This window comes from Rhineura floridana, chromosome 12, assembly GCF_030035675.1.
Source record: "Rhineura floridana isolate rRhiFlo1 chromosome 12, rRhiFlo1.hap2, whole genome shotgun sequence".
Classification (NCBI taxonomy): Eukaryota; Metazoa; Chordata; class Lepidosauria; order Squamata; family Rhineuridae; genus Rhineura; species Rhineura floridana.
Window position 1 is genome coordinate 21,047,049 of NC_084491.1, and position 24,962 is coordinate 21,072,010.

General features: G+C 44.7%; 1 protein-coding gene across 1 annotated transcript in view; it reads right to left on the reverse strand.

Moving 5' to 3' along the window:
• The window catches only part of ADGRA2 (adhesion G protein-coupled receptor A2), a 139,835-nt gene that overhangs the window by 79,061 nt on the left and 35,812 nt on the right, over positions 1-24,962 (reverse strand). Inside the window, exon 2 of the mRNA XM_061593480.1 lies at positions 13,841-13,912. Coding sequence (XP_061449464.1) covers positions 13,841-13,912 — 72 coding nt within the window. The remainder of the gene's footprint in view (positions 1-13,840; positions 13,913-24,962) is intronic.

Genomic DNA, 24,962 nt, shown 5'->3' on the forward strand with positions numbered 1-24,962 from the left:
GCCCCGCACAGACTAAGGGAGGGCCTGCTGTAACATCATTTGTTTTCCCTCTCCAGCTACAGCAAAAAGAATTCAAGTAATTGTAAACTGAATCAGTGCTCATGCAAACACGTGTCTTGATAGATACCCAGTCTTAATTTGCTCCTAAGAAGCATAATCTATAAAGCTGTATATGTGAGACACTTAGTTCCTTAACCTGCTTCTTTCTGGGAAGAAAGACTGATCAGGTTGGGGTCAAACTAGAGTATCATTATGGCCACCACAACCAGCTAGTGTATCTAGTAATCCTGGAAACTGGGGTGCCACTAACAGAATTTTGCTAGCTTCTCATGAAATGCACCGTACTTTTGCACGACACTTATGCACATTCTGTTCTCTCCAAGGCCCTCTTCCAGCGAGCTAGCATTTATGCGACACAACAAACAAATGAGCGGAGCATGTAAGCCCATTTTCTAAAATCATGAGCACAATAAGCCTCCCACCCCAGCACCACAAACTTAATTCTGTATCTTCTGAACAAAGGTATCAGATCCTATCAAGTCTCTGGAATGAGACATCCAAGGCACAAGAACCCTAGAGAAATCATTGGACATTTCACGTTTCTGTCCATATTAAACCCCTTTCCAACAGTCACTTTATGTGTGGAGTGCACGAAAGTGAGATCCCATCTCTGTTGAACCGAGCTGCACACACATGACTGCAGGCACACAAGTTTTGCAGGTGAGACTGGGAACTCTGTTTTTTTTTTCCAAGGTTTCAGATCACATGGAGAAATCGAACACACAAAGAACTTATACAAACACAGGGTTGTGTCCAGTGGAGTGCTAAGTGAGTGTCCCATCAGTGCAAGGATTTCTGTTTGTTCAATAGGACTTTTCTCCCCCTCCCCCTGCATGCCCTCTAGATCTGTTCTAGGGGTTCCTCCAACCCTCCAGAGCAGATTTGGGGAGGGTGCAGAGAGGAGGGAAGTCCTGTTGTGCAAGCAGAAATCCTTGCGGTATATTTTGACTGATATATTGCCATGTCACGCTAAATTTCACTCACACCATTGGACATGGTGTGACACAATAATGAATGTCACTGGACATGTCGCTACGCCCTCATCTTTTTTGCACATGCCCACTTCTGTTCACCAATGATTCCCCCATTAAAATGGCAGGAAAAAAACGTATGCCGGTATACCGCCCCAAATTTTGTCACTTTTTTAAAAAAAAGGTAAAGGTGTCCGTCCCCGCACTTATAGCGCGAGTCGTTTCCGACTCTTAGGGTGACATCTTCCGACATTTACTAGGCAGACTGTATATATGGGGTGGTTTTGCCAGTTCCTTCCCCGGTCTTTCTTTCTGGAAGAAATTAACACGAAAATGAGTGCTAAGCTTCCACTCTGTTCTGCTAGATTTTCAGAAGTCACTTTTATGTCATGTGAAAGGGCAAATAAAATGCAGAAAAGATCAGATAAGGAAATGTCAGGAACACGGAATAAACTGCTATCTGAATGCAGCCCCAGGATAAAGCAGTTCCTATGTTGGGAGCAGCAAAGCCGACATGATCCAACTCACCCCATGTTAAGGTGGCCACACACTCCAAACAGCTTAAGGATATAAGAAGAGCCCTGCTGCATCAGTCCAAAGGTCCACCTAGGCCAGCATGCTGTTCTCGCAGGGACCAACCAGATGCCCATGGAAAGCCCACAAGTGCGGCACAAGTGCAACAGCCCTCTTCCGCCCGTCTTCCCCCGGCGGCTGCTGTTCATGCTGCCTCCGACCATGGAGGTAGTATATAGTCAGCATGACTAATACCAGCCATCGACAGCCTTATCCTCCTACACAAATGTGTCTAATCCCCTGTTAAAGCCATCCAAGTTGGTGGCCATTGCTACACTTTGCAGCTGCAAATTCATCTTTTCGTTATGCAGAGCCTGATATCAAGCCTCAATTTCTCTGTGTTAATGCACACTCAACAAGAAAGAAAGAAAGAAAGAAAGAAAGAAAGAAAGAAAGAAAGAAAGAAAGAAAGAAAGAAAGAAAGAAAGAAAGAAAGAAAGAAAGAAAGAAAGGAGTCTCTTTTATTTGGGTCCCTTGGTCTTTCTTATATACTGCTTTCAAGTCGATTCCGACTTATGGCGACCCTATGAATAGGTTTTCATGAGGCTGAGAGGCAGTGACTGGCCCAAGGTCACCCAGTGCGCTTCATGGCTATGTGGGGATTCGAACCCTGGTCTCCCAGGTTGTAGTCCATCACCTTAACCACTACAAGTCCTAAAAACAGTGATACCTGTCTGACATCCATAAAATACCTAGGAACGAAATAGGTTCTCCATCCTTTAACATTTCACCCCCTGCCTCCCCTTTCAGCATTTGTTTCCTTTGTTGTTGAAGAATAATGGGAAATAGGCTTGTTGGATATCATTAGATTCTTTTACAACTCTGGTCAATGATTTAGCCTGAAGGGTCAACTGCGAAGCAAAAAAAAAAAAAAGTTGCAAATTCCAAGCCATATCCTCTCGTGGGAGAACAGGACAAAGTCTCTTGCGGAAGGGTGGGGGAGGGAGTCACAGCATGATTAGTTTTCACCACTCCACCACGAGGTGTGACGGGGAGCACACAAGGCAAGACAAGGCTCATGAAGGGGAATTCCCCCCTCTCTCTTAGGTCAGGGGTTCAAGCCCGGCTCAGGTTCACAGTGACAGGGTGTTGTGTTCCCATCTGCTGGTCGCTTGTCAAGGCTGAGCAGAGCAGCAACGGGGCACAACCTAGTTAGACATGTCTGTGACACAAAGACCATCATCTCAATTGGCACTAATTGACTCTCATTGCTGGTGCCATCAGCAGCGAAGCCAGGTGGTGAATTAATAAGCCACAGAGAAGGAACTCTCTCTCTCACACTCACACACACACACACACACACAGAGTGGAGACTGGTGGGAATAGGTTTCAGTACCTTGGACAGCTCCTGGGAAACCAGGAGTGGATTCCATTGCCCCATTGCCATGGAGCCACAACATACCAGCTCCTGCAGGCTGAAGCTTGCTGGTAGTAAAAATGAGAGGGGATTCTTTGCTGTTTGTATGTTGTGACTCCCATTTTTGTAAAACACAGATATCACAGATGAGGGACAACTATCAGCAGATATCTCTTCCCCCCCCCCCCCGTCTCTCATAACACTCAAACTTGGGGACATCCAATGAAGTTGAATGTTGGGAAATTCAGGACAGGGAAAAGAAAGGACTTCTACACACAGCACATAGTTAAGCTATGGAATTTGCCCTGACAAGAGGCAGGGATGGTCACCGACTGGGATGGCTTTAAAAGAAGATTAGCCAAATTCATGGAGGGCAAGGCTATCAATAGCTAGTAGCCACAATGACTATGTTAGAATCATAGAATCATAGAGTTGGAAGGGGCCTTGTAGGCCATCGAGTCCAACCCCCTGCTCACAGCAGGAAATCCACAGCTAGAGCATCTCCCGCAGATAGCTGTCCAGCCTCTGCTTGAAGACATCCAGCGAAGGGGATCCCACCACCTCCCTAGGCAGTCGGTTCCATTGCCGAACTGCCCTTACTGTCAAGAAGTTCCTTCTAATGTCCAATCTGAATCTACGCTCCTGCAACTTAAAACCATTAGACCTAGTCCTACCCTCTGGGCAGCAGAGAACAAATCTGTACCCTCCTCTATGTGACAGCCCTTCAGGTACTTAGAGAGTGCAATCATGTCACCCCTCAGCACCAGACTGAACATGCCAAGTTCCTTCATCCTTGCACCTCTACTTCTATTATGGGAAGCCCACAAGCAGGCTCTGAGCACAGTTCCCTCTCACAGCTTCCAGAAAATGGCATTCAGAAGCATACTGCCTCCAACAGTGGAGGCAGAAGATAGACATCAGGGGTAGCAGCCACTGATAACCTTCACCTTCATTGATGCAGCTAATCCTCTATGAAAGCCATCCCAGTGTGGTGTAGTGGTTAAGGTGTTGGACTACGACCTGGGAGACCAGGGTTCGATTCCCCACATAGCCATGAAGCTCACTGGGTGACCTTGGCCCAGTCACTGCCTCTCAACCTCATGAAAACCCTCTTCATAGAGTCGCCATAAGTCAGAATCGACTTGAAGGCAGTACATTTACATTTAGTTCATGGTCATCTGCTGTTCTGCAAACCAGATGATAGGCATCTGGTTGACCACTGTGAGAACAGGATGCTGGACTAGATGGGCCACTGGCTTGATCCAGCAGGCTCTTCTTATGTGCTCTCACTGTAGCAGCGTTATGTTGGAAATTCTCTCTGCCACAGACCACAACCTAGCAGCCTTCCCCAATCTGGTGCTCTCCTGATGTTTTGGACTTCCAATAATCCTTGACCACTGGGCATGGTGGCTGGGGCTGATGTGATTTGCAGTCCACAAGAAGTGGAGGGCACCAGGTTGGGGAAGGCTGACTTAAGCGGGAGCCGATCCCCACATTTGTCAACCTTCATACATACAAATCCATATCCCTCTTAGGGTGGATAAGGGGTGTGTGTGCGCGTGCGTGCATGTGTGTGTTTGGCAAGAGAACAGACTGAAGCTGACCTACTTTGAGAGACCGCAGTGGTCCAGGCTGGATTCAAAAGTGGCCCTGAGGGCTTCCAATTGCATTGAATAGCCACAAACCACACAGGAGGATGCAAACCATATGCTGTGTCACTGAGCTGTGGTTCTTTCTTATGGTTCACTGTAAAAATATGAGCAATACAATAGGGCCCCGCTTTCCCGCACTTTGCTTTACAGCGATTCGCTAATGCAGCAGATCAATTAGACGCAATTAGACTAAAGCCCCACTCATACGGCGCCCGTTCCGCTTTTACGGCGGTTTTCGGGCATCGCACCCCATTCTGTTCAATGAGTTCTGCTTTACAGCGGTTTTCGCTTTACAGCGGGGGTCCGGAACGTATGAGTGGGGCCCGACTGTACCTATTCACGTAGCACCAGCAGCTGAAGTAAACTATAGCTGAGGCCTGCAAAGCAATTGGCTCCTTCATATGGATCTTTCTGCCTTTTAAGAGCACCAGAAAGACCTGATCCAAGAACCTTCTTTGCACCCTTAAGATCTGCTAGCATTCAGTACATGGCCTGTAGTGGTCCTCATCCTATGTAATTCTCTTTGTCTTATAGAGTGCGGCATGATGTGCCTTTAGTACAGTGGAAGGCCTGTTATTTTCCAGAAAGCTTGTAGCAATAGGTTGTACATGCAACAATATTAGTCCTAGTGCACTGAAACCGATCTACCTGCTCCTCCATTTTGTAGGATTTGCTATGAATTAGAGCCATTCACCAGTTAAATATGATAGTAATACCACTAATAGCAGTGATTCATAGACAGACAGAAGGTTTATCTTCTTGCCATTTTTACAGCAGGGATGGGGAGTCTTTGGCTCTCCAAATGTTGGTAGACTCCATCTCCCATGCCTCAGCCAGAATTGCCCCAACAATCAGGGATAATCGGAGCTAGTCCAACAACATCTGCAAGGGCACAGGTATCCTATTCCTGCTTTACAAGAACTCTAGAGGAATGCTAAATAGCACCACAGGCAAGATGGTACCCTGCAACACCCCATAGCAAAGGTGTTGCCAGGCTGGCAAGGTATAATCACCCCATGCCACTCAAAAGCCGAGAAGGATCTCGTAAGTAGGAGTGGGACCCCTGTGAGAAAGAGCTTCCAACTCCCATCTCACAGAGACAATCCAGGAGCAACAGGGTCACAGTTACCCTTCTCCTGAAGGAGGACATCAATCAGGGTGACCAAGGCTGTCCCAAAACCAGCACTGAACCAAGACAAAATAGGTCCAGATCAAGCTTTCTACAAGAACATATGCATCCACGCTGCCATCACCCTTTTGAGGACCTTGCCCCAAAATGATGTATTAGTGACCAGGCAGCAGTTGGCATGAACCTCTGGGTCTATGGAGAGCTGTTTCAGGAGTGGATGCACCACTGCCTTTTTCTCTACCCTGCTCCTCACTGTCAACACCACACCCCCACCCTAGCTATCTAAAATAAGCTATGATGGGCAAAGATCGAGAGGGCATGCAGTGGGATGCACACCTACAAGTGTCTTATCCACCTCCTCAGGACTTAAAATCTGAAGCTGGTCCCACAAAATCAGCTAAGATAATGCATTGGATTGGACACCTCCACTGGTACTATAGTAACAGCAGCATTTATTGTGGTTATTCAGCATGGCTTAATGTGAGCCAGGATGCACAGCCTTGAGTCTACTGCAAAATCCGTGCTTTGTCCTGAACCCTATAAAACAATACCTTCCGGGTGGGGGTCAGGGGTGGAATACAGCATTTGATGAGCTCTGGATGAAATTAAGCCCTGCAATTAGGGATGGGCGAAACTCTCAGTTTTGGTTTCTCATTTTTCCACTCTTAAGTTCAGTTCTCCACATTCCCACATCAGTTCGTGAATTTTTTAAAAAAGTTCTCATGACAATTTATCGGTGTTATTGCAAGAATTTCTCCTACTATATTCATTTGTATATCCAGTCTTCCCTAATACATTTTTGCAAAGTGATTTCCCCAGATATAATGCATTTTTGTATGTTTTTTTTCCCTAATATCACATTTTTAGGCGCACATTTTACCCTAGTATTTGCATTGTTTGCACATTCGTTGGCTAGAGAACTGCTTATTGCTTTGGAAAGTGCAGATTAGGTCCGTTCGCCTTTAAATGCAAACTGAATCGCATTTCTCCCCCCATCCCTGCTTGCAACAGCATAGCCCTCAAGCCCCTGCATGCATCTTCCTTCCCAATTAGCTGCTGCCTACTTTTCTCTCCGCAGCTTTGACACAACTCGATGAGGAAACAATTACAGCTCTTGTCTCGTGCAATCCTTTACTTCACCCCCGCCCCGTCACAGGGGCATAGAGTGGTGCCGCCGTGGCATGCACAAGCCTCAATCCAGAGCAGAGAGGGCACTAGGGCGGGCCAAGCTTCCCTTGACGGACAGCTGTGGTCTCCCAGCATAATTTGAACATTCCAGAGGTGACCGCAGGGTTAATGCTGTCTTGAGCAGACTGGGATCAGGCCTGGCTGTTTGCTCAGGGCTCCCGGAACAATGAGACTTTAAAGAGATTTTCAGCACCCTGGGGTCCAACCCAATTAGACACAGTTTTCCAGGTTGGCAGTCAAAATGTGAGAGGAGGAAGCCAGGTTGTAAAAGGGCATGCTTTGGAGTCAAGTTCAAGGGTTGCCTAGCAAACAGGGAGCTGAGCGGGGAGGGGGGGCTGAGAGAACTTGAGTGGCAATGGGGGTCTCTCTCTCTCTCTTTCTAAATGTACCCATTTGCTAAAACTTCTGCTTGAGAAGCCCCGGGACAGGCAAGAGTCTCTTGAGGATCGGCTGTCCAAACAATTTCTCTCCGCTGCAACTTCCCCCTTGGGGAGCAGTACTCCGTTGCCATTAATGAGAGCTTTGTGCTAGAATCAAGGGGTGGGGATGACCCTCAACTTCAAAATATTAAGGGGGGAGGATAGGAAGGAGAATGAAACAAACAGGCATTAATGAAACAGCATCAAATAAATCCAGGCCTTTGCCGTTTGAACGATGCAAGCAGGTCCCCTTCGACAGATCCAACGGCAGGGAGCAGGGAGACCGTTTTGCCTCTTTCTCTCACTCAGTTTCCAGATTTCTTTATTACATTTTAGCCCATCTTTCCTTGAAGGAGCTTGGGGATGCATATGTCCCCCGCCTGTGCCTCGAGTCCTCGCAACAATCCTGCAAGGTGGAATAGGCTGAGAGGGTATGTGTAGCAGGCCTGAGCTCACCCAGTAATCTTGGATGGCTTGATATTTGACATAAAAGCAAAAGAAGAACCTGCTGAATCAGACCAATGGCCCATCTAGTCCAGCATCATGTTCTTACAGTGGCTGGCTAGACGCCTGTGGGAAGAAGCCGTCAAGCAAGAGTGCGCTCCTCCCCCTGCGATTTCCAGCAACTGGTATTCAGAAGCATGCTGTCTCCAACCATGGAGGCAGAGCATAGCCACTGTGTCCTCCCTGATTTAGGGCCCAACACTCTAACTGATACACCATAGCTGCAGAACAGAAAGTGCCCTTATTGTAGATCTCTCTCATGTGCTCCATTTTCACTTTTTTATGGGTTTATTTACTTATTTATTTTTTAAAGGATAAAGAGAGTATGACTAACTGCATTCTTGGTAAGCTATCCATTCCCTCTCAACTCTACCTCCCATCTACCCTCTGCATAGTAGATATTATGCTGTGAACCTCACCTACTTGAAGGCGCCAATACGGTAAAAGGTTTATCAGACAGGTTATACATGCCTAACACTGGCCTGCAAGCAGGGATTTTAACACAAGCCTGCAGCGGGGGTTCTCCTAGGACAAGGGGAGAGAACAAAAAGAGGAGGCTGGACTTTTTTTAAAAGGACTGTGCCTGGACTCTACAAATGCTCTTGTGTTTGCATGGGGACTTCCATGGGGACTTGTGTAGCATGGGGACTACAAATGCTCTTGTGTTTGCATGAGGATTTGTCAATCTAACTTGTTTCATTCCAGGCATGCAGAGGAGACCAGAGGTAGATGATCTTAAATCCAGGCTAGGAACATATGGACGTAAGTGGTCCCTTAAGTACACCGGTCCAAGGCCATTTAGGGCTTTAAAGGTCAAAACCAGCACTTTGAATTGGGCTTGGAAACAAATTGGGAGCCAGTGGAGTCAAGAAAGCACAGGGGTGATATGTTCCCTACGCCATGCTCCTGTTAACATTCTGGCTGCTGCATTTTGGACCAACTAGTTTCCGTTTTCAAAGGCAGCCTCACATAGAGTGTGTTACAGTAATCCCCAGTACAGGATTCCACTGCCCCACTGACATAGAGCCACTAGCTGCCACTGCAGTCATCTCAGTTTGCTTTTAAAAGGAGAGTGATACCTGTGTACATGAAGCCCTTTTAAGTTGTTGGGGCTCTTCTCAGCACCTACAAGGAATGTGCGGGCAGTGACAGGCTCCACCCCCTGCTCTCCATGCCCTGAAACACACGCTGGCAACATTCTTCCACATGCAAAGGAGTACAGACTAGGGATGAGATGCATTGGCCAGTGCCAGCTCAAAAGCATTCTGTCAACCTAACAGGCTGGCATAATCCAAGTTCATTCTGTATCCACTAGCGGCTGCTTTTACCAATCCATGGCTTTTTTTCACTCAAAAAAGTATTGATATTAATATTGGTATTTTTAAAGGAAATATCGCTATTTGAAGGAAATATTGATGTTTCCTTTAAAAATATCAGTATTTTGAAGAAAATATTAATATTTTAAAAGGAAATATTGACAAATTATTCTTACAATCAATGTTTTAGAGGTGGATTTTTTTTTTTTAAAAAAAGTCCATTTTCAAAAACAGCCATGGAAATTCGCTACATTAAAATCCGATTCTCAGTGATTAAGAATAAGCGAAATAATGGAAAAAGGCTTGGCCCAGCTGGAACCCTTGCTTCTTCAGGGTTCTAAGTGGCATGGAGTCTTGCTTACATGCACATTTACTCTTTATTTATTTATTTTTTAAAAAAATTATACCCTGCTTCTCACCATCTGGAACCCAAAGTGGCTTAAAAAAACAAAAACATACCACCTATAAAATGTAAAACGTAAATTAAACATCAGCAGATTAAAACATCAGAGAAGCATTCATGGTGCAAAGGCCTCTCGAAACAAAACACGCATGGACATACTTTTTTTCAATGCAGGGGAGGTGGAGTTTGCCACAGCCCACACTTTCATCATATGATGGGAAAAGAGTCTTGAAAACCTGTCATGCAAAAGACGGAACTTGGATGTGGCCACCAAGCTATAGTTCCCTCCCCTCTTCCAAACTTAAATTTCCCTTGTATGTTCCAGACATACATTTAATTTGACATATCATTGATTTGCCTGCCTCAGCTCTAGTCTCTTTCGGCTTCATTTTGCCCAGTCTGCAAACAGCTGTATTTTCAAAATCTCATTCACTATATCAAGCCACATTCAAGAATTTGCTGGTGGAACGCAAGAGGTTTGCTTATGCTCAGTGTCTAGGAACAAACCCTCCTCAGTATATGCTTCCCCCCATCCCCTGACATACATACCCACCAATGAAATCCATATGAGGGAAGAGACACATAAATCTCCCCTTATGAAAGCCCTGAGCTATAGAGATCCCTTTCATGAGAAGATAAGAAAGTTGACTTTGTTAGAAGGGGACAATGTTGCTTTTCAGACTGGGCCCTACATATTGGCCTCCCCTTGATGCCTTCCACCAGAAGAAGGCAGATCTTGTCTTTTAAGGCACAGACTGTCCTGGTCTACTTCACTCTGGATTAATTCTGCACATCTCTGAATCAAAACAGATGTTGATGTGGTAGAAAAAACCCTATATCATGCTTACGTGCACATGTTTTCTCCTCCATGGGTCTATCAGTGGGTCCCTCCAGACCTTATTTTCATCGGGCATTCATGATTATTTGTGCTCATGATGGTCTTGTGGAGGTTGTATGAGATCCTGCTTTCAATATTGTTAGAACCCGCAAAAGTTTCGGGGCTGACATACTGCTTGATTTCCAGTCACTTGCACATCCCGTAACTTCCTACTGCAATCTGCAACTTTTCATACCACAGATATTCCATGGTTTGTTTCTTTTTTGTTTCTCACCCCACCCCACCCCACCCCACCCCACCCCGAGTTAGTAATAATGGGCTGGTTCACACTGCAGCTGAATGTCGGATTAAAGACGAAGCTTTTCTCATCCCCATAGGGTTTAAAGGTTCACACCTTACCTTATATGAGTCCTCAAACCACTTTTTTCTGTTCATACTGAAGGGAAAGGGTTAATCTCGCAGCTTCCTAATGACCACACCCTCTTAAGGTCAAAGTATGTTCCTCTGCAGCAGGCTTGCAGAAGGGGAGCCAGCGGGTAAAGGTAAACAAAGGGAGGAGGAGGGAGTGGGCGGGGACTCACCAAAGGATCAGCGCTAACCATCTACATGCCCTTAGAGATGCAAAGCACAGATGGATTTTCCTTCCCTTTTTCGGATTTAAAGTGGATTGATATGCTTCAAATTTAAAGGGGAAAGCAGCGGGACGCCTCCCCTTTGCCTCCTACATCATGTGATCGCTGCGAATTTAACAGGTATGAAGGGAGGCTCGATCTCAAATTAAACTGCCATGTGAACAAGCCCATAGTGATGACATTGGGGAAGCATTGCAGAACAACTAACAAAGCGGAATGATGTGTGGATGATTGAGTATGAATTCATCACTAATATGCTACTATTGCATCAATGGCATGTTGCAGAATACACCTGCAGGAAAAAACACCAGTCCAGACAGGCCTAATAGCTTTGTGAGGTATGTGTGATTCAGATTGGGTGCTCAGCCTGGGAGTTGCTGCCAAGCTGTTCTCTGGTCCATTTGGACAAATGAGCCACAGCCTCATCAACATAAGTCTACTCTCAGACAGCCCTCACATGTCTAACTCTTTACTTACCGGTCCAGGGGCTGGCACTGGCTGTCTACTTCCTGTTCCTTAGTCTCAGTGTTGACTTTGCAAAACTCAGAAGGGAGGATGGAACTTACGGTTGTCCTCCTACCTTACGCCCTAATAGTCTCCATGGACACCAACCACCATTAGGGATGTGCTAGAATTCTGCCCAATTTGGATTTGGCTCCAAATTTTCCATTAACTCACTTATTCTCTATCATAGCAGATCACATTTTTATGTAGCAATTTTCCATGGCTCTTTTTGAAAGCTTTTTAAAATACTGCTTCTATAATATCGATATTAAGAACATTAATTTAATCAATATTTCCTTTTGTTAATATTTCCTTTTAAAATATTGATACTTCCTTTAACATTATTGGTATTAATATCAATTGTTTTCAAGGTAAAAATGGATCAGTAGAATCAGCAGCTAGTGGACATTATCTGGTGAGCTCCAGATATTTTGGATGACCATGCCCATCATCTCTGACCATTGGCCATGCTGGCTGTGGCTGAAGGGAATTGGAAACATCTGGAGGGCACCAGGTTGGAGAAGTCTGGTATAGATGAACAGTAAATCACAACTTCTGTCCTCCTAGGCAGAAAGACTTGGGCTGAATGTAAGGATGGGGGAGAAATTCAGCTTGGTCCATGTTTTTAATGAGAACCCCGTCCTGATTCACAATTCCCAAAACAACTCACGAACCGAAACACAGATGACCTTTGAAATCTCGCACTTCTCCAAACTTTGTGATGCAGTTCTTTAACCAAATACTGTGTATAAAAATGCATGTTACAGGATGCATGCATTAGTGAAAATACAAAAATACATTATTTGTAACGACAATTCCTTGCAGAAGTGTGCATATTAGCCAAAATTATATGCAGAAATGTTTATATTAGGAGAAATTTGCACTAAAATGCTGGCGAATTTTCATAAGGACTTTAAAAAGCTAGTAACAATTGCAAAATGATGCAGAAATGTAGAGAACTGAGAAAAACTGAAATTGACAGATTCATCCATCCCTAGCTGAGCACCCTCTTAAAGGACATCATCTTCCATACTCCCTTACTCAGTCCAAGAGAAAATAGGAAAGCCGCTATTGTGCAAGAAGAAACAATGGGAATTAACCCATGCTGTCGAGATACCTTTATAAATCATACATACGTATTTGATTGCAAAAACTAACATGGAAGTATATTAGAGATACTGAATGCTCTCCATGAGATTCTAACCTAGTGGGGGGGGGGATTCTTCAGCATGGCATATATTTACCAGAGTGAAACTCAAAAGTGCCAGATTTTTTCAGTTGTTCTGGGAGCACATTTCTGGAATTTTGTTCAGGAGTTGGGAAACTCCCATTACTGTCTGTATATGCAACACAGCAAATTTTAAAATGAACTCTCCTCCCCAAAGGCACCCAATTTCTTCATTTGTTTTCTATTGGTGCAACTGCACATTCATGTAACAGCCTATTTGTGTTAACAGTGCAATTTCACAAATAACAACAACAACAATCATTTATACTTTTAAAGCCAGGAATGTTACATGTTTTTAATTCTTTAGTATATTTCTTTGTTCTCCCCCAGTTTCCATGGCACCTGCAAAATCTGTTCCCACCTTCCAAATATAGAAATCCTGCCGCAATTTACCCCCAGCAGAACCAAAGTGATGTCAGAATCTCTGAGTGATTACTGATTAAAACTGTGGGAATCTGCTCATCCCCACAGCAAATTGACAATGCTAATATCGGTTCCCCGGTTCCAGTTTCTTTTTCAACAAAGGACATGAGCAGGTTGAGTAACACTGATTTGCACACATCTGCACCTCAAACGAAGTTGTACTCCACCCCAAACCATGCACTCCCGTCACCGGGAGACGACCCTCTACGGCCTGACATCATATCCAGCCCACCCCTTTGTTTTTTATCCAGTGTGTTTTTGTGCATGATGCTCCCAGGATGACGCATGGGAATAAGGAAAAAACAACAAAGCATTTTGTGGTACATTAAAGGTTCACAAACTTATTGTGGCATAACCTTCCATGGAACAACTGTCCAGGGACTTGGAAGGAACCCCATAAGCAACAGTTCAGACTCATAGTAAACTACTGAGCTTTGAAGCTGTGGCCTCAAATGCATCCTTCATTTGCTTCACTAAGAATTCCAAAATTTAACTGCTTCCACATTCTCTAGCCCCTGCTGTGGCAATTAAATGTCTGCATACACGCACACCAGACTTGCTGCGTTTTGGTTGCTAATTCCTCAGTCCATCATTAGGAACCCAGAGCTGCCCAGAGTACACAATGGCACAGATTGGCACTTACAGCTTCTCGAGAGCACGAAGTCCAAAGAAAGAGCCATTCTTCAGGGTTGCTATCTTGTTGTTGCTCAAAAGCCTGGGGGAGAGAGAAAGAGAGAGTTATTCATCCTGCGTTATCCAAGCATCCAGGGCTTAAAGGAGTGGGCTAGGTGTGTGGTCCTCAGTGATGGATTCATTAGCCACACCCCATTTTAGGGAGGGAGAGGAGGGGAGAACATGGAATGGCAGAAAGGCTATAGGATAAATGCGTGAAATAATAAATAAATATGTAGATGCCCGACCCAACTACTTATCCCATACATAATTAGGGATGAGTGAGAATTTTGATTCAGTTTGCATTTCAAGCTGAATCTATCAAATTTGCTCTTTTCAAAACAATGAGAGCCAAAGCACAGCCATCCTTCCAAATTCACACTTACTCTGTTGTGCCAACCAAACAAAAATGCATATTTTAGGGCAAACTATGCGTAAATATGAATATATGAATTAAAAATGTGCAAAATTGCATTATATCACGAGGAACGACTTGCAAAAATGTGGATATTAGAACTGCCTTGTGCACTAAAATCCTGGAGAATTTTCAATGAGGATTTTTTTTTTAATGGAAATGTAGAGAACTGAATTTAAGAAAAAAGAGAAACTGAGAGAACCAAAACTGACAGATCTTTCCATCCCTAAGCCCAATGTGCAAAGTGCTCTTCTAGACATTATTGTGTTTGCTTCCGCATCAGCTACGTCAACAGCAACATTTTACAGACAGAGAACTGAAGACAGGGACTTGTCTACAAGGCTGAACAGTGAATGTCCAGCGCAGAAGAAGTGTCTTCTTAAAACTGAACAGTCTTTCTAATAGACCATACCAGCCATCGCCAACCTGGTACTGTTCATGTTTTGGACTACAACTCCCATCAGCCCCAGCCAGCAGAGTTGTGCTAGCTGGGGCTGATGAGAGCTGATAGTCTAAAACAGCTGAAGGGCACCAGCTTGGGGAAGGATGATCCACACATTCCCACCACATATTCAGATACCACATCTATCTCTTTCCCTGTAGCCATTGCTACACCCAACACCATCATCCTTCAGGAATGTTTATGATGGTGGTGGTGGTGTTTTAAAATGTTATTTCTCATTATTTCCATTCAAAATAAAATGTAAGCTTGCAAAGCAGTGCAAAATGGAAACAGACTGGCATACATAAACATTGCACTTGAAGAATTCAAATTATGTCTGGGTGGCCAGTTACCACCCAATGTGTACAAGATTTAAAATGTTTTTATAGTCTTGTCCCTGATCCAACAGTTGCTGTGGGCAACTAGAGATGCAAAACCAGTGGTCCCAGGTGAGGATAAGCTTGCCCATTCAGCTTACAAGATTCATACAGCCAATTCAGTAAAGGTTGGGCGAGTATCATAGTGCAGATTGAGGTATGCAACCCCATTGGCAAAACATGAGAAAAGGCTGCTTGTCTACACAGATCTGTATCTTGATGGATCAAAGCTGCATTTATGTTTTACTATTAGGTAGGATTTTAACAAATAATCTGTCCTTCAGAAGGTTGGAAATTTTCAAAAGGTTTAAAATGATCAAAATCCCCAAACTTCCCAAAATTTTCAGTCTGCAAGATTCCTAGAATTACTGTTTGGTCCCTTCCCCCAAGTTAATTCAAAATGAGCTTCCTCCTATTCATTGGCTTATATTATGACTAATAATCTGTGTTTACTTTATCCTATAAATGATCATTTTATTCATTCATTCATTTTAAATTCTTACCACTATTATTGCAGCTGGGAAAATATTAATTGCCATTTGGTTAATTTAACTGGTTAACTGGTTAAATATATACACTCTGGATAAGGATTTGGTAATATGCTACTATACTGTATAGTATATACCATACTATGTGTAGTTTTAATTTCTAAATAAAACAAATAAATAAAACAAAATAAAACAAAAAAAATTCTAAATAAAACAATAACATGAAGAATTTGTCTGCCTTTTATCTGATAAAAGCAAAAAAGCTAAGCTAACAGGCATCATCATCATTAAATTTACTACTAGCCCTTCACTAGTTTCAGCAGGCCTATCCAGACACATGAATTGGTTGCATCCATTTTCACATATGTTTAATTTTTTAAATATTGTGTGTTAATAATGTGTATTGTATGTTTTTAAAATATGCTTTTAGTTGTTTTTAAATGTTCTAAACGTGTTTTTGTTTTACTTTTAATTGTATTGCATTGCTAATGTGTTTGACCCCCTGGGTCCTTTGGGAGGAAGGGTGGGATATAAATTTAATACAATAAAAATAAATAAATTAACCTTTCATGCTTTCCATTTCACCCAGTGTAACAGTTGATGTACATTTTGAACCACTGGTAATATATTGCAAGCCAACTATTTCTTCTTCCTTAAGACTAACAGCACAAATCTGCTTGGCATTTCAATCAGTGGAGGGCAACAGTACTATCAAATAAATGAATCATGCTGCAGAACAGCCATGTGGCAAAGAGCCTTCAACATGAGGGGAGTTCATGCAAACCCCCTTCATGCATGTAAAAAACCTGCAAGGGACTAGTCAGAACATGTGCTCCTAGCTGCACCGTCCCACACCAACTCACCTGTTGGCCATGCCACACATTAGTGAGGGTGGTGGCATATGCACATAGAATCTTACAGTTGACGGGGAACTAAGAGATAGGGGAGAAATTTGATTCAGTCCACGTTTAAAGGCAAATCTACCTAATTTGCACATTCTCAAACAATATGCAAACAGAAACACAGGCCCCAATGCAATCCTCTGACCAAGTAATTGGTACAAAAATGTACATGCTAAGATAAAGTGTGCATATATATAAATGCATAAAGTAGTGAAAACAACTGTCAAAATGCATCGTGTTAGGGGAAATTGTCTTGCAAAAATGTACGTATTAGGAGAAATCAGCATTAGAAATTTTTCACACTGAAGTGGAGAACTGCACTTGAGATTGGGGGAAATGACAAACTGAGAGAAACCGAAAGTGACATTTGCCCATGCCTATCAAGAAGTCACGCTGGATAGAGGAGCTATACGTGAGTGCAGGCCCCTTTCTCACTAACACTAAATGTACAGTTCAGGGTGGGCATAGTTTGCAAGCACATTCCTGCTCCCACTTCACACATTCCATGAATTATAGGGAGGTCCATGTAAACACTTTCCAGAAGGAAAAGCAGAGATGGTGGAGCTCATAAAGTGGTAAGAATCGGCTATTAGGAACATAAGAAGCTGCCTTTTATCGATTCAGGCCCTTTGTATTGTCCACACTGACTTGGCAGTAGATCTTCAGGTTTCAGTTATGGAGTCTTCCCCAGCCCTACCTGGAGATGCCAAAGATTGGACCTGTGACCTTCTGCACACAAAGCAGGTACTCTATCACTGAGCGATGGTCCTAACCCACATAGACGTATAAGCATGTCTCTATTGTCAGTGGTGAAACAATGGAGAATATTACTGCATATGTGCTATAGGACATGCCATGCTGGTGTTCCCTCATACCTTGGGATTTGAATTGTGGCACACCTGCCATACGTACACAAAAGTTGGTCACCTGGCTCCAGAACATACACTCCAAGAGAGGCTAACTACACATTACTTTAATTGCATGGCCTGTAGCCACACAAAGATTTTTTTAAAAAAATTAATCCCTTCCATGCAGCTAGTCCTCAAGGCCAGTTCTTCCTCACAGCTTCTAGACGGCCAAAGTGCTCCTCATCAGTGTTGCTGGGACTCATTCTCTGTCCAAATGACTTCTTTTCTCTTGTGGGAGCACAGTTCAAGTGTCCCCCGTCTGAGTTAGAGCTTGCGCAGCAGCCAGGGCTGAGGGCTTTTTCAGGCCTCTTCATCCCAAAAGTAAACAGTTTAGCTGACCACAAAAAGGGCCTCCTTTTGGCTTCAGCCCAACAAGCAGGAAGCCAGCCATGCTGAAAGGAGAGGGAGAAAGGAAGAGCCGCTACCCATTCTCCCAGATGCTCATTACAAGCTTTTTTAATGAGCAATTAGCACTCGCACGCACCACCTTCCACCATGGAGGGCCACTAAACAGCCCCTGAGCTTTTGACAGGTTGCAGTCAAGAGAGACTTCAGGCTCCCCCTTTCAAGCAAAGGCATTCTGTCAATAGGGCCTGCAGCAGCCACCGAGCAATGCAATCTGCCCTGTGGGCCACCATGTCACTTTGCAAAGAGAGAGATACCATCTCCTTGAGTCATTTCCAAGGGAAGTAACCTTGGTTCCCATCAACATACAGCAGTATTGGCTTTTGGGTTGTCCTAGGAAGGTGACAATTCAGGGGAAGCCCCTGCCCTTAGCTTAGGGATGAGTGAGAAATTCGATTCGATTCACATTTCAAGCCAAATCTATCAAATCTGCACTTTCCAAAACAATACAAGAACTGAAACGCAGCCATCCTTTAAATTTGCAGTTATCTGAATTTTGCACTGTATTTCGCCAACCAAACAATTTTTACAAAAATGCATATGTCAGGGGCAAGTGTGCATAAAATGAATAAATGAGTAAAAATAACATAGAAAAATGCATTAGATTAGGGAAAATTGCTTGCAACTACATGCACGTTAGTCAAAACGGCATACAAAAATGTGTTTATTAAGAGAAATTCACACTAAAATACTGGAGAATTTTCATGAGGATTTTTTAAAATATCACAAATTGCTGCAGAAATGTGGAGAACTGAACTCACAATTGTAAAAATGAGAAACTGAGAAAGCCAAAACTGACAGCTCTTTCCATCTCTACCTTTGCACTAGAGAAAAAGTCTGATAACACGCCAGCAGGTTATCCTGGAGGTTGCTTCACACGGGACATTTGAAAGATGTCCACATGAAAAGAGTTTTTCTCATATATGTGGAAACATAAAGAATATATATAACAATCTCAGGCATCAGTTCTTAGAGTTAGTTCTAAACAGAACCAATTGGAATGAAAACAAGTCAGGCAGTCTGACGGAATGGTTGTCACTAAGTCATAGTTCAAAGGCTGAGAGTCAAAGGCAGCTGTTTTTTTCAGTAGGGCTGGCTGAATAGGCCACATCCACTGCTCTGCCCACTTTTCCCTCTGGCCCCACCCACCACTCGCATGTGCCCCCCCTCAAAGGTTGTACATGTAGGAATGCGGCCCTTGGGATGAAAAATGTTCCCCATGCCCAATATAAAGTTTCTGCTCCATGTAGAAATGTGAAGGCCCAGAAAAAAGATTGGGAAAAAACAAACCAAAAAAAGGCTTCAGGGAAAAAGAAGGGAACAGTTTTTTCTTGCAAGATTTCCCTTTTTACCCCCCAGGCCTTCACAGCTCTAGCTCCAAGAGCCAGCTTTGATTCATTGGCTTTGTCGCTCTCTCCAATTCCATAAGGCCCAAGTCAACTTCACACACAGGCAGCGTGTATCTTAATATATAAACTATGCACAGCCCAAGGGCAGCAGGAACAGGAGGTGTCCTGTCTGGCAACTGTAGCTGGAATTTCCTCTCTGAACAATAGGGAAGTCTGACCTCTGTTTCCCCCTATTTGTTCTGCTAAGGACTTCCTCTGTCCCTGACACATGGGTATTCATACCTATGTGCTCAAGACATGGTGTCTCTGGCTATGAAAAAGATCTCCTCCCTTGGGTAATTCTAACTTAGTTCAATAAACTTGCCCCCTCAACAGTAGTGTAGTGACAAATTCAGAAGTGCAGGGTCCCTTCATGATAGTCACAGCCACACACCCTTCCAAGGCCGACACCAGGCATTATTGGGCCCTTGGGCATCAGCCTGCCCAGGCATGCGACTCCTGCCTGTTTTACCTACCTCTCTCCGGTCTCCTACTACTGTGCACACTGTGCGCGCAGGGCTGCCATCAACCAAGATGGCGGTGGAGACTTCTCTAAGGGGCTAATGCTCCTGCCATCATCTTGGTTGATGGCACGCATGCATGGTACACTATGTGCGTGCACACAAGCCTGCCATCAACCAAGATGGCGGTAAGGGCATTGGCACTGGTAAGGGAATTAAGGAAGCCTCCGCCACCATCTTGGTTGATGGCAGCCCTTTGCGCACAGCACATGCAGCAGCAAAAGACAGGAAAGGTAGATGGGGCAGGTAAAAGGACAGACGGCCTAGACGTTCCTTCCCTGTGATCTGCGGCAGGGGAGCGCTACTCTCCCACCCATACGAGAGGCCCTTCAGGGGCTCCTCTGGGCCGCAGGGGCCCTTGGTCAGTGCCCGCCTTGGCTGCCCTGTCCCCTTCTAATGTTCTAAGATTATAGCATAATCTGGCCAGGCTTTCTGCTTCTCTATCACTGTCACTGTTTGACTGTCCTTTAACACTGTTAAGAAATATTGCCTGAATTATTAAACTCAGTGTCTACATGTTTATCTCCTGCTGTTTCCAAACTGCTTGATGATGTAGATGGGGTGCTATCATTAGGATTCACTGTCTCTTCTTCTACAGATATAAAATTCTCGCTCTCCACAACTTGTCTTGGCTTTTTAAAGTAGGAACTAATAAAGGCTTGCTTGCAACTGACACTCATTGGGGTCTCTTCTCAGTGGCTAATACACTCCCCTTTCATGTTGATTGGCTTGTAGGGCGCTGGAGACATAGGGACCTTGCTGGGACCTGGCTCCCAAAAAAGTAAGAGTTCTAAGAACCCCCAGGACCCCAGACAACCACACCCCCTGCCCCTCAAAGCCAATTGGAGAAGGTATCCCCATTCTTCTTTTTCCTGAACTAACAGGGTAAAGAAAAGATCATTCCCTCACCCTCAGTTATCAGGTGCTCTGTTAGAAGACACTCCCTGGGTGGTCAAATTAACCTCCTTATGCATTCTGAGTTCCCTGGGAAGAATGCTTGATTGTTATCTCTGTAAGGGGAATGTGGGACTCCTAAGCATTCTTAGCACCCTTAACAAATTACAGTTCCCAGCATTCTTTACGAGAAGCCATGACTGTTTAAAGTAGAATAATACTGCTTTAAATGCGTGGTGCAGATGTGGCTGTAATCCAAAACAGCTCAAGAAGGCCTGGTTCTATTGCCTTGCCTGCGAATATTTTCTTCAAATAGTCAACTTTTCTTTCACCATGTGCCTCTGAACTCAGGAAAAAGTGGTTCATGATTATCCCTATCAAAATGAAAATGATGCTCTGTCTTTCAGTGGCTAAGAGTCACAGTGACTATGACAAACCTCCAAGCTCAGAAGCATCAACAGAAGTCGGCTATTATCTTTATCCCTTCTTTGTGGGGTTTCCTAGGCTCAGTGAATGCTGGACTAGATGAACCTTTGTTCTGATCCAACAGGGCTCTTCTTATATCCTTGTGCATGTGGTTCTTTTGGAAATGGTGCCCTGTAAGGGACAGCAAGCAATTTTTCTGTAGAGCAAACCGTGCTCCTCTAACATCCAGTGCAATCTCATCCACCATGAAAGAAGCCCACTTAAAGCAAGGTTGGGGAATCTCTTCAAGCTCAAGGGCTGCAATCTCTTCTGGGCAACCTCTCGGGGGCCACATGCTAGTAGAGGGCAGGACGAGAGGCAATAGCAGGCTGGACAAGATATGTAAATTTTACATTTGTACAGCAGGCTAGTTTCTACACACAGACACACTTTTCTCTGTCCTCCCATCCAGGCAAGCAAGAATCATTATCAGAGATCAAGGCTGCTTTCCAACCAAGCAAAAACACTCAAGGTGTGAAGCAAGGCTGGTGAGCGGTGTGGCCTGGGGGGGAGTCCCAAGGGCTAAATAGAGGCCTCTGGGTCTGAGGATCCCAGTCCCTGACTTAAAGCTGTGGCACTCATGAATGCACAGCAATCCAGCCATTTAGCAGGGAGGGAAGAGAACAGATGACCCAGGTCTACACTAGAGCTTGCTACATATACGAGTGTGAGAAGACATCTTCACAAGGGGGGGGGCTGCTTTGCTTGGTCTTTCAATAACTTGGGACCATCCAAGTTTCTGCCATGAAATCCAGATTGCCTCCCTAAAACGGGAAGGGCCCAGGCAGCTGAGATAGAAATCAGTATTCTGTCAGATCTGCTGCCAGCGACCAGAAGGAATCCACATCCCGATGGCTTGGAAAGAAGATCCTTGACCCTCTCGTTCCCACTACAGCTTCAAACTCAGACCTCTTCCGCCCCCACCCCACCCCTTGTATTCGTTGCCAGGGATGTACCTTCGTAGAACTCTCCACTTCCCACAAATCCTATTCCACTGTTTCCATCTATCAACAGGATGTATCAAAGAAGCCATTCTGCAGAATTCAAGAGTATCAGGGGTGGGGGGATTTCTGAAGCAAGAATCGCTCAGGCCGCTCCGAGATTCTCAAAATACAAAAGTCTGGCTCTCATTTTAGGGCTCTCATCCCATTAAAGACCTCTTAGCAGATGAATTGTATGAGTTTTAGCTGATTAAATTGTCATGTTAGAAGAAACAACCGTAAAGTACATATAGTTTACTTTCCAATGATGCAGGTTGGCATTTCAGCAGGCTATATCTTAGAAGAGGCATCTCCACCTCATCTCTCTCACACAGAGAATGCCTCTTCCCTAAAACCATCCCTGGCGAGAGCAAAACAGGAAGCAGGCACTGAAAAGGCCCATTCTCTCCCCCATTCTGTGATTATCCTTGCACAGAAAGGGAAGCAGGAATGAGCCCATTGGTCCCTGCTGCATGTTCCTTCAGACACCCCCCCCCAACCATTGAGGGCTGCATGTTTGCAGCAAAGAGCCTGCTCTAGTGCTTGATGGAAAACCCTGGAAGATCAGAGTTCAGCACCATACAAGGAGCCTATTGAAACACAGCAGTCTCCCGCTGCAAACATTCAACTCCCAACTTTGGGGTGTGTGTGCAGGAGGGGCTAATGGGCTCATCCTTGCTCCCCCCTTCATGCAATGGCAATCATGGAGAGGGGGGGTGAGAACAAGTAAAGAGGGCTACACAACAGTAGCCCTGTTCATCAGACCCAGCTCCATGTTCTTTCAATGAAGAAGTTTAGATTGTCAGCGATGAAGGAGAGTAGCCACTTTTTTGGCGATGGCCCCTAAATTGTGGGCTATCCTCCCCGCTGAGGTTAGGCTGGCACATTGCCTCCTCTCCTTTCAAGAAGGGGAGCATTGGAAAGACCCGTTTATTTCACTGCCCCTGTTCTGTATGATTTGACCGGACAAAATTTTGGTGCTTTCAACCACGTTCAAGCCGTCGTTTTAAACTGCTTTTTGACCATCTTTTTAATTTGCGGTCAAGTCTCCCTTCCAGATCCATGGCTGTTCGGATGGATAATCTTTGCAACTGCCATTTTTTTGCAGTTGGGGTGGAATGATTTAAGGACTGTTGCAGCTGGGAAACGGGATGCAACATTGCTGATAAATAAGTAAGAAGAGGATGAGGAGAGCAGCATATCGGGATGCTTTCCAGACAACCTGTTTGTTGAGCATTCATCCTGAATTGTCTGCAGGGAGATTAGATGACACTGGCTATTTATTGAGCATTTATTCCGATCTGTTTGTGGGGAGGTTAGACGACACTGTGTCAAACCGAGTGTTATCTCACACTTCCCAGTGTATCTCCCCTCCGCTGTCCTTATCACAAAAAAAGTCTGCTCTTTTGGGAAAGCAAGACCTCCCCATCAACCGTAACGGTACAACCTGAATTTGCTGGTATATGCAACTGAATCCCCACCCAAAAATTGCAACAGCCCGAGAAGCACCTTCTGGGTCTGCTTCCCTTTGCCTTGCGATACATCTTGGCCATCCATTACCAGAACCTTAACAACATTCTTGCAATCGGCTGCGTTTACTTTGGCAATAAACAAACCCGCTGCAGCAAGGTTTATGAGGCCAAAAAGTCAAGTAGGGTTAGAAGTGCAGATAACAAGCTAAATGTAATGAGGGGAGGCAGTTCTATGCCCCGCACTAAGGTCAAACAAGGTGCCAGCCAGAAAGAACCGGGGGGGGGGGAAGCAGAGAGAAAGAATTCAGCTGAGCCTGCACAAATTCATCCTCAGCAGCAGCACTCCCCAACCTGTGGCTCTCCCGATGTTGTTGGACTCCAACTCCCATCACCTCTGACAATTGGCCATGTTGTTTGGGGCTGAGAGGGGTTGGAGCCCGGCAACATCTGGGCCCCAGCTGTACTATACATTTAAAGCAGTATTATGGCACTTTAAACAGTCATGGCTTCCCCCAAAGAATCCTGGAAAGTGTGGTTTGTGAAAGGTGATGAGAGTTGCTGGGAGATCCCAGTCTCCTCACAGAACTACAATTTCCAAAGTTCCCTGGGAAGAGCAATTGACTATTAAATCACCCTGGGAATTGTAGCTCTGTGAGGGGAAAAGGAGTCTCCTTACAACTCTCAGCACTCTTAACAAACTACACTTTGCAGGATTCTTTGGGGGAAGCCAAGACTGTTTAAAGCAGAATAAATGTGTTGTATGAATGTGGTCTTGGAGGACGCCAGGTTGGGGAAAGCTATTCTACATCCACCCATTTCCAGCATCTGACCGTGGGGGCTGAGTTTGTATGACACAGAGGGGGGGGATTTTGGCTCATTTGTTGAAAAGGGAAACTATGTTAATGAAAACAGCATGGCTCGGAGATAACAGCAGCGATGGGGGAAACTTTCTTTCCAAGGCGCCTAAACAATTAAGGGGCCTCAGTCCCACTTTCAAAAGAGACTCAGACGCATCAGATGCAATTTCACTTGGAACGCAAAATGGAGCTGGAGGTGTGGGGGGGAAGGAGGGGGCTTTAGAAAAACAGCAATTTAGGGTTGCCAAGTGTCAGCATAGAGAGATCCTGCCTGTCCCTTGAAAAAGCTCCAAGGGTGGTGAGAGACGATGGAGGCCCTGTATTTCCTTCCTGGCTGTTCCATCAGTTCCTCCCCCCATCCTCTTATCTTGCAGACAGGACAGGAGGGGGAGTGACTGAAAGGGGGAGGGAGGCAGTGCAAGAAAGCACAGTGGTTAAATCCTTTTTTGGTTTCAAACATATATGAAGTTATAATGACCATGGGAGCCATCTGATCTTGTTTGCAGTGGAGGAGGAGTTCTTCTCAGCCTTGGGAGAGAGACTCTTTAAAGCAGAGAGGCCAGGGACTGAACCTCTGCA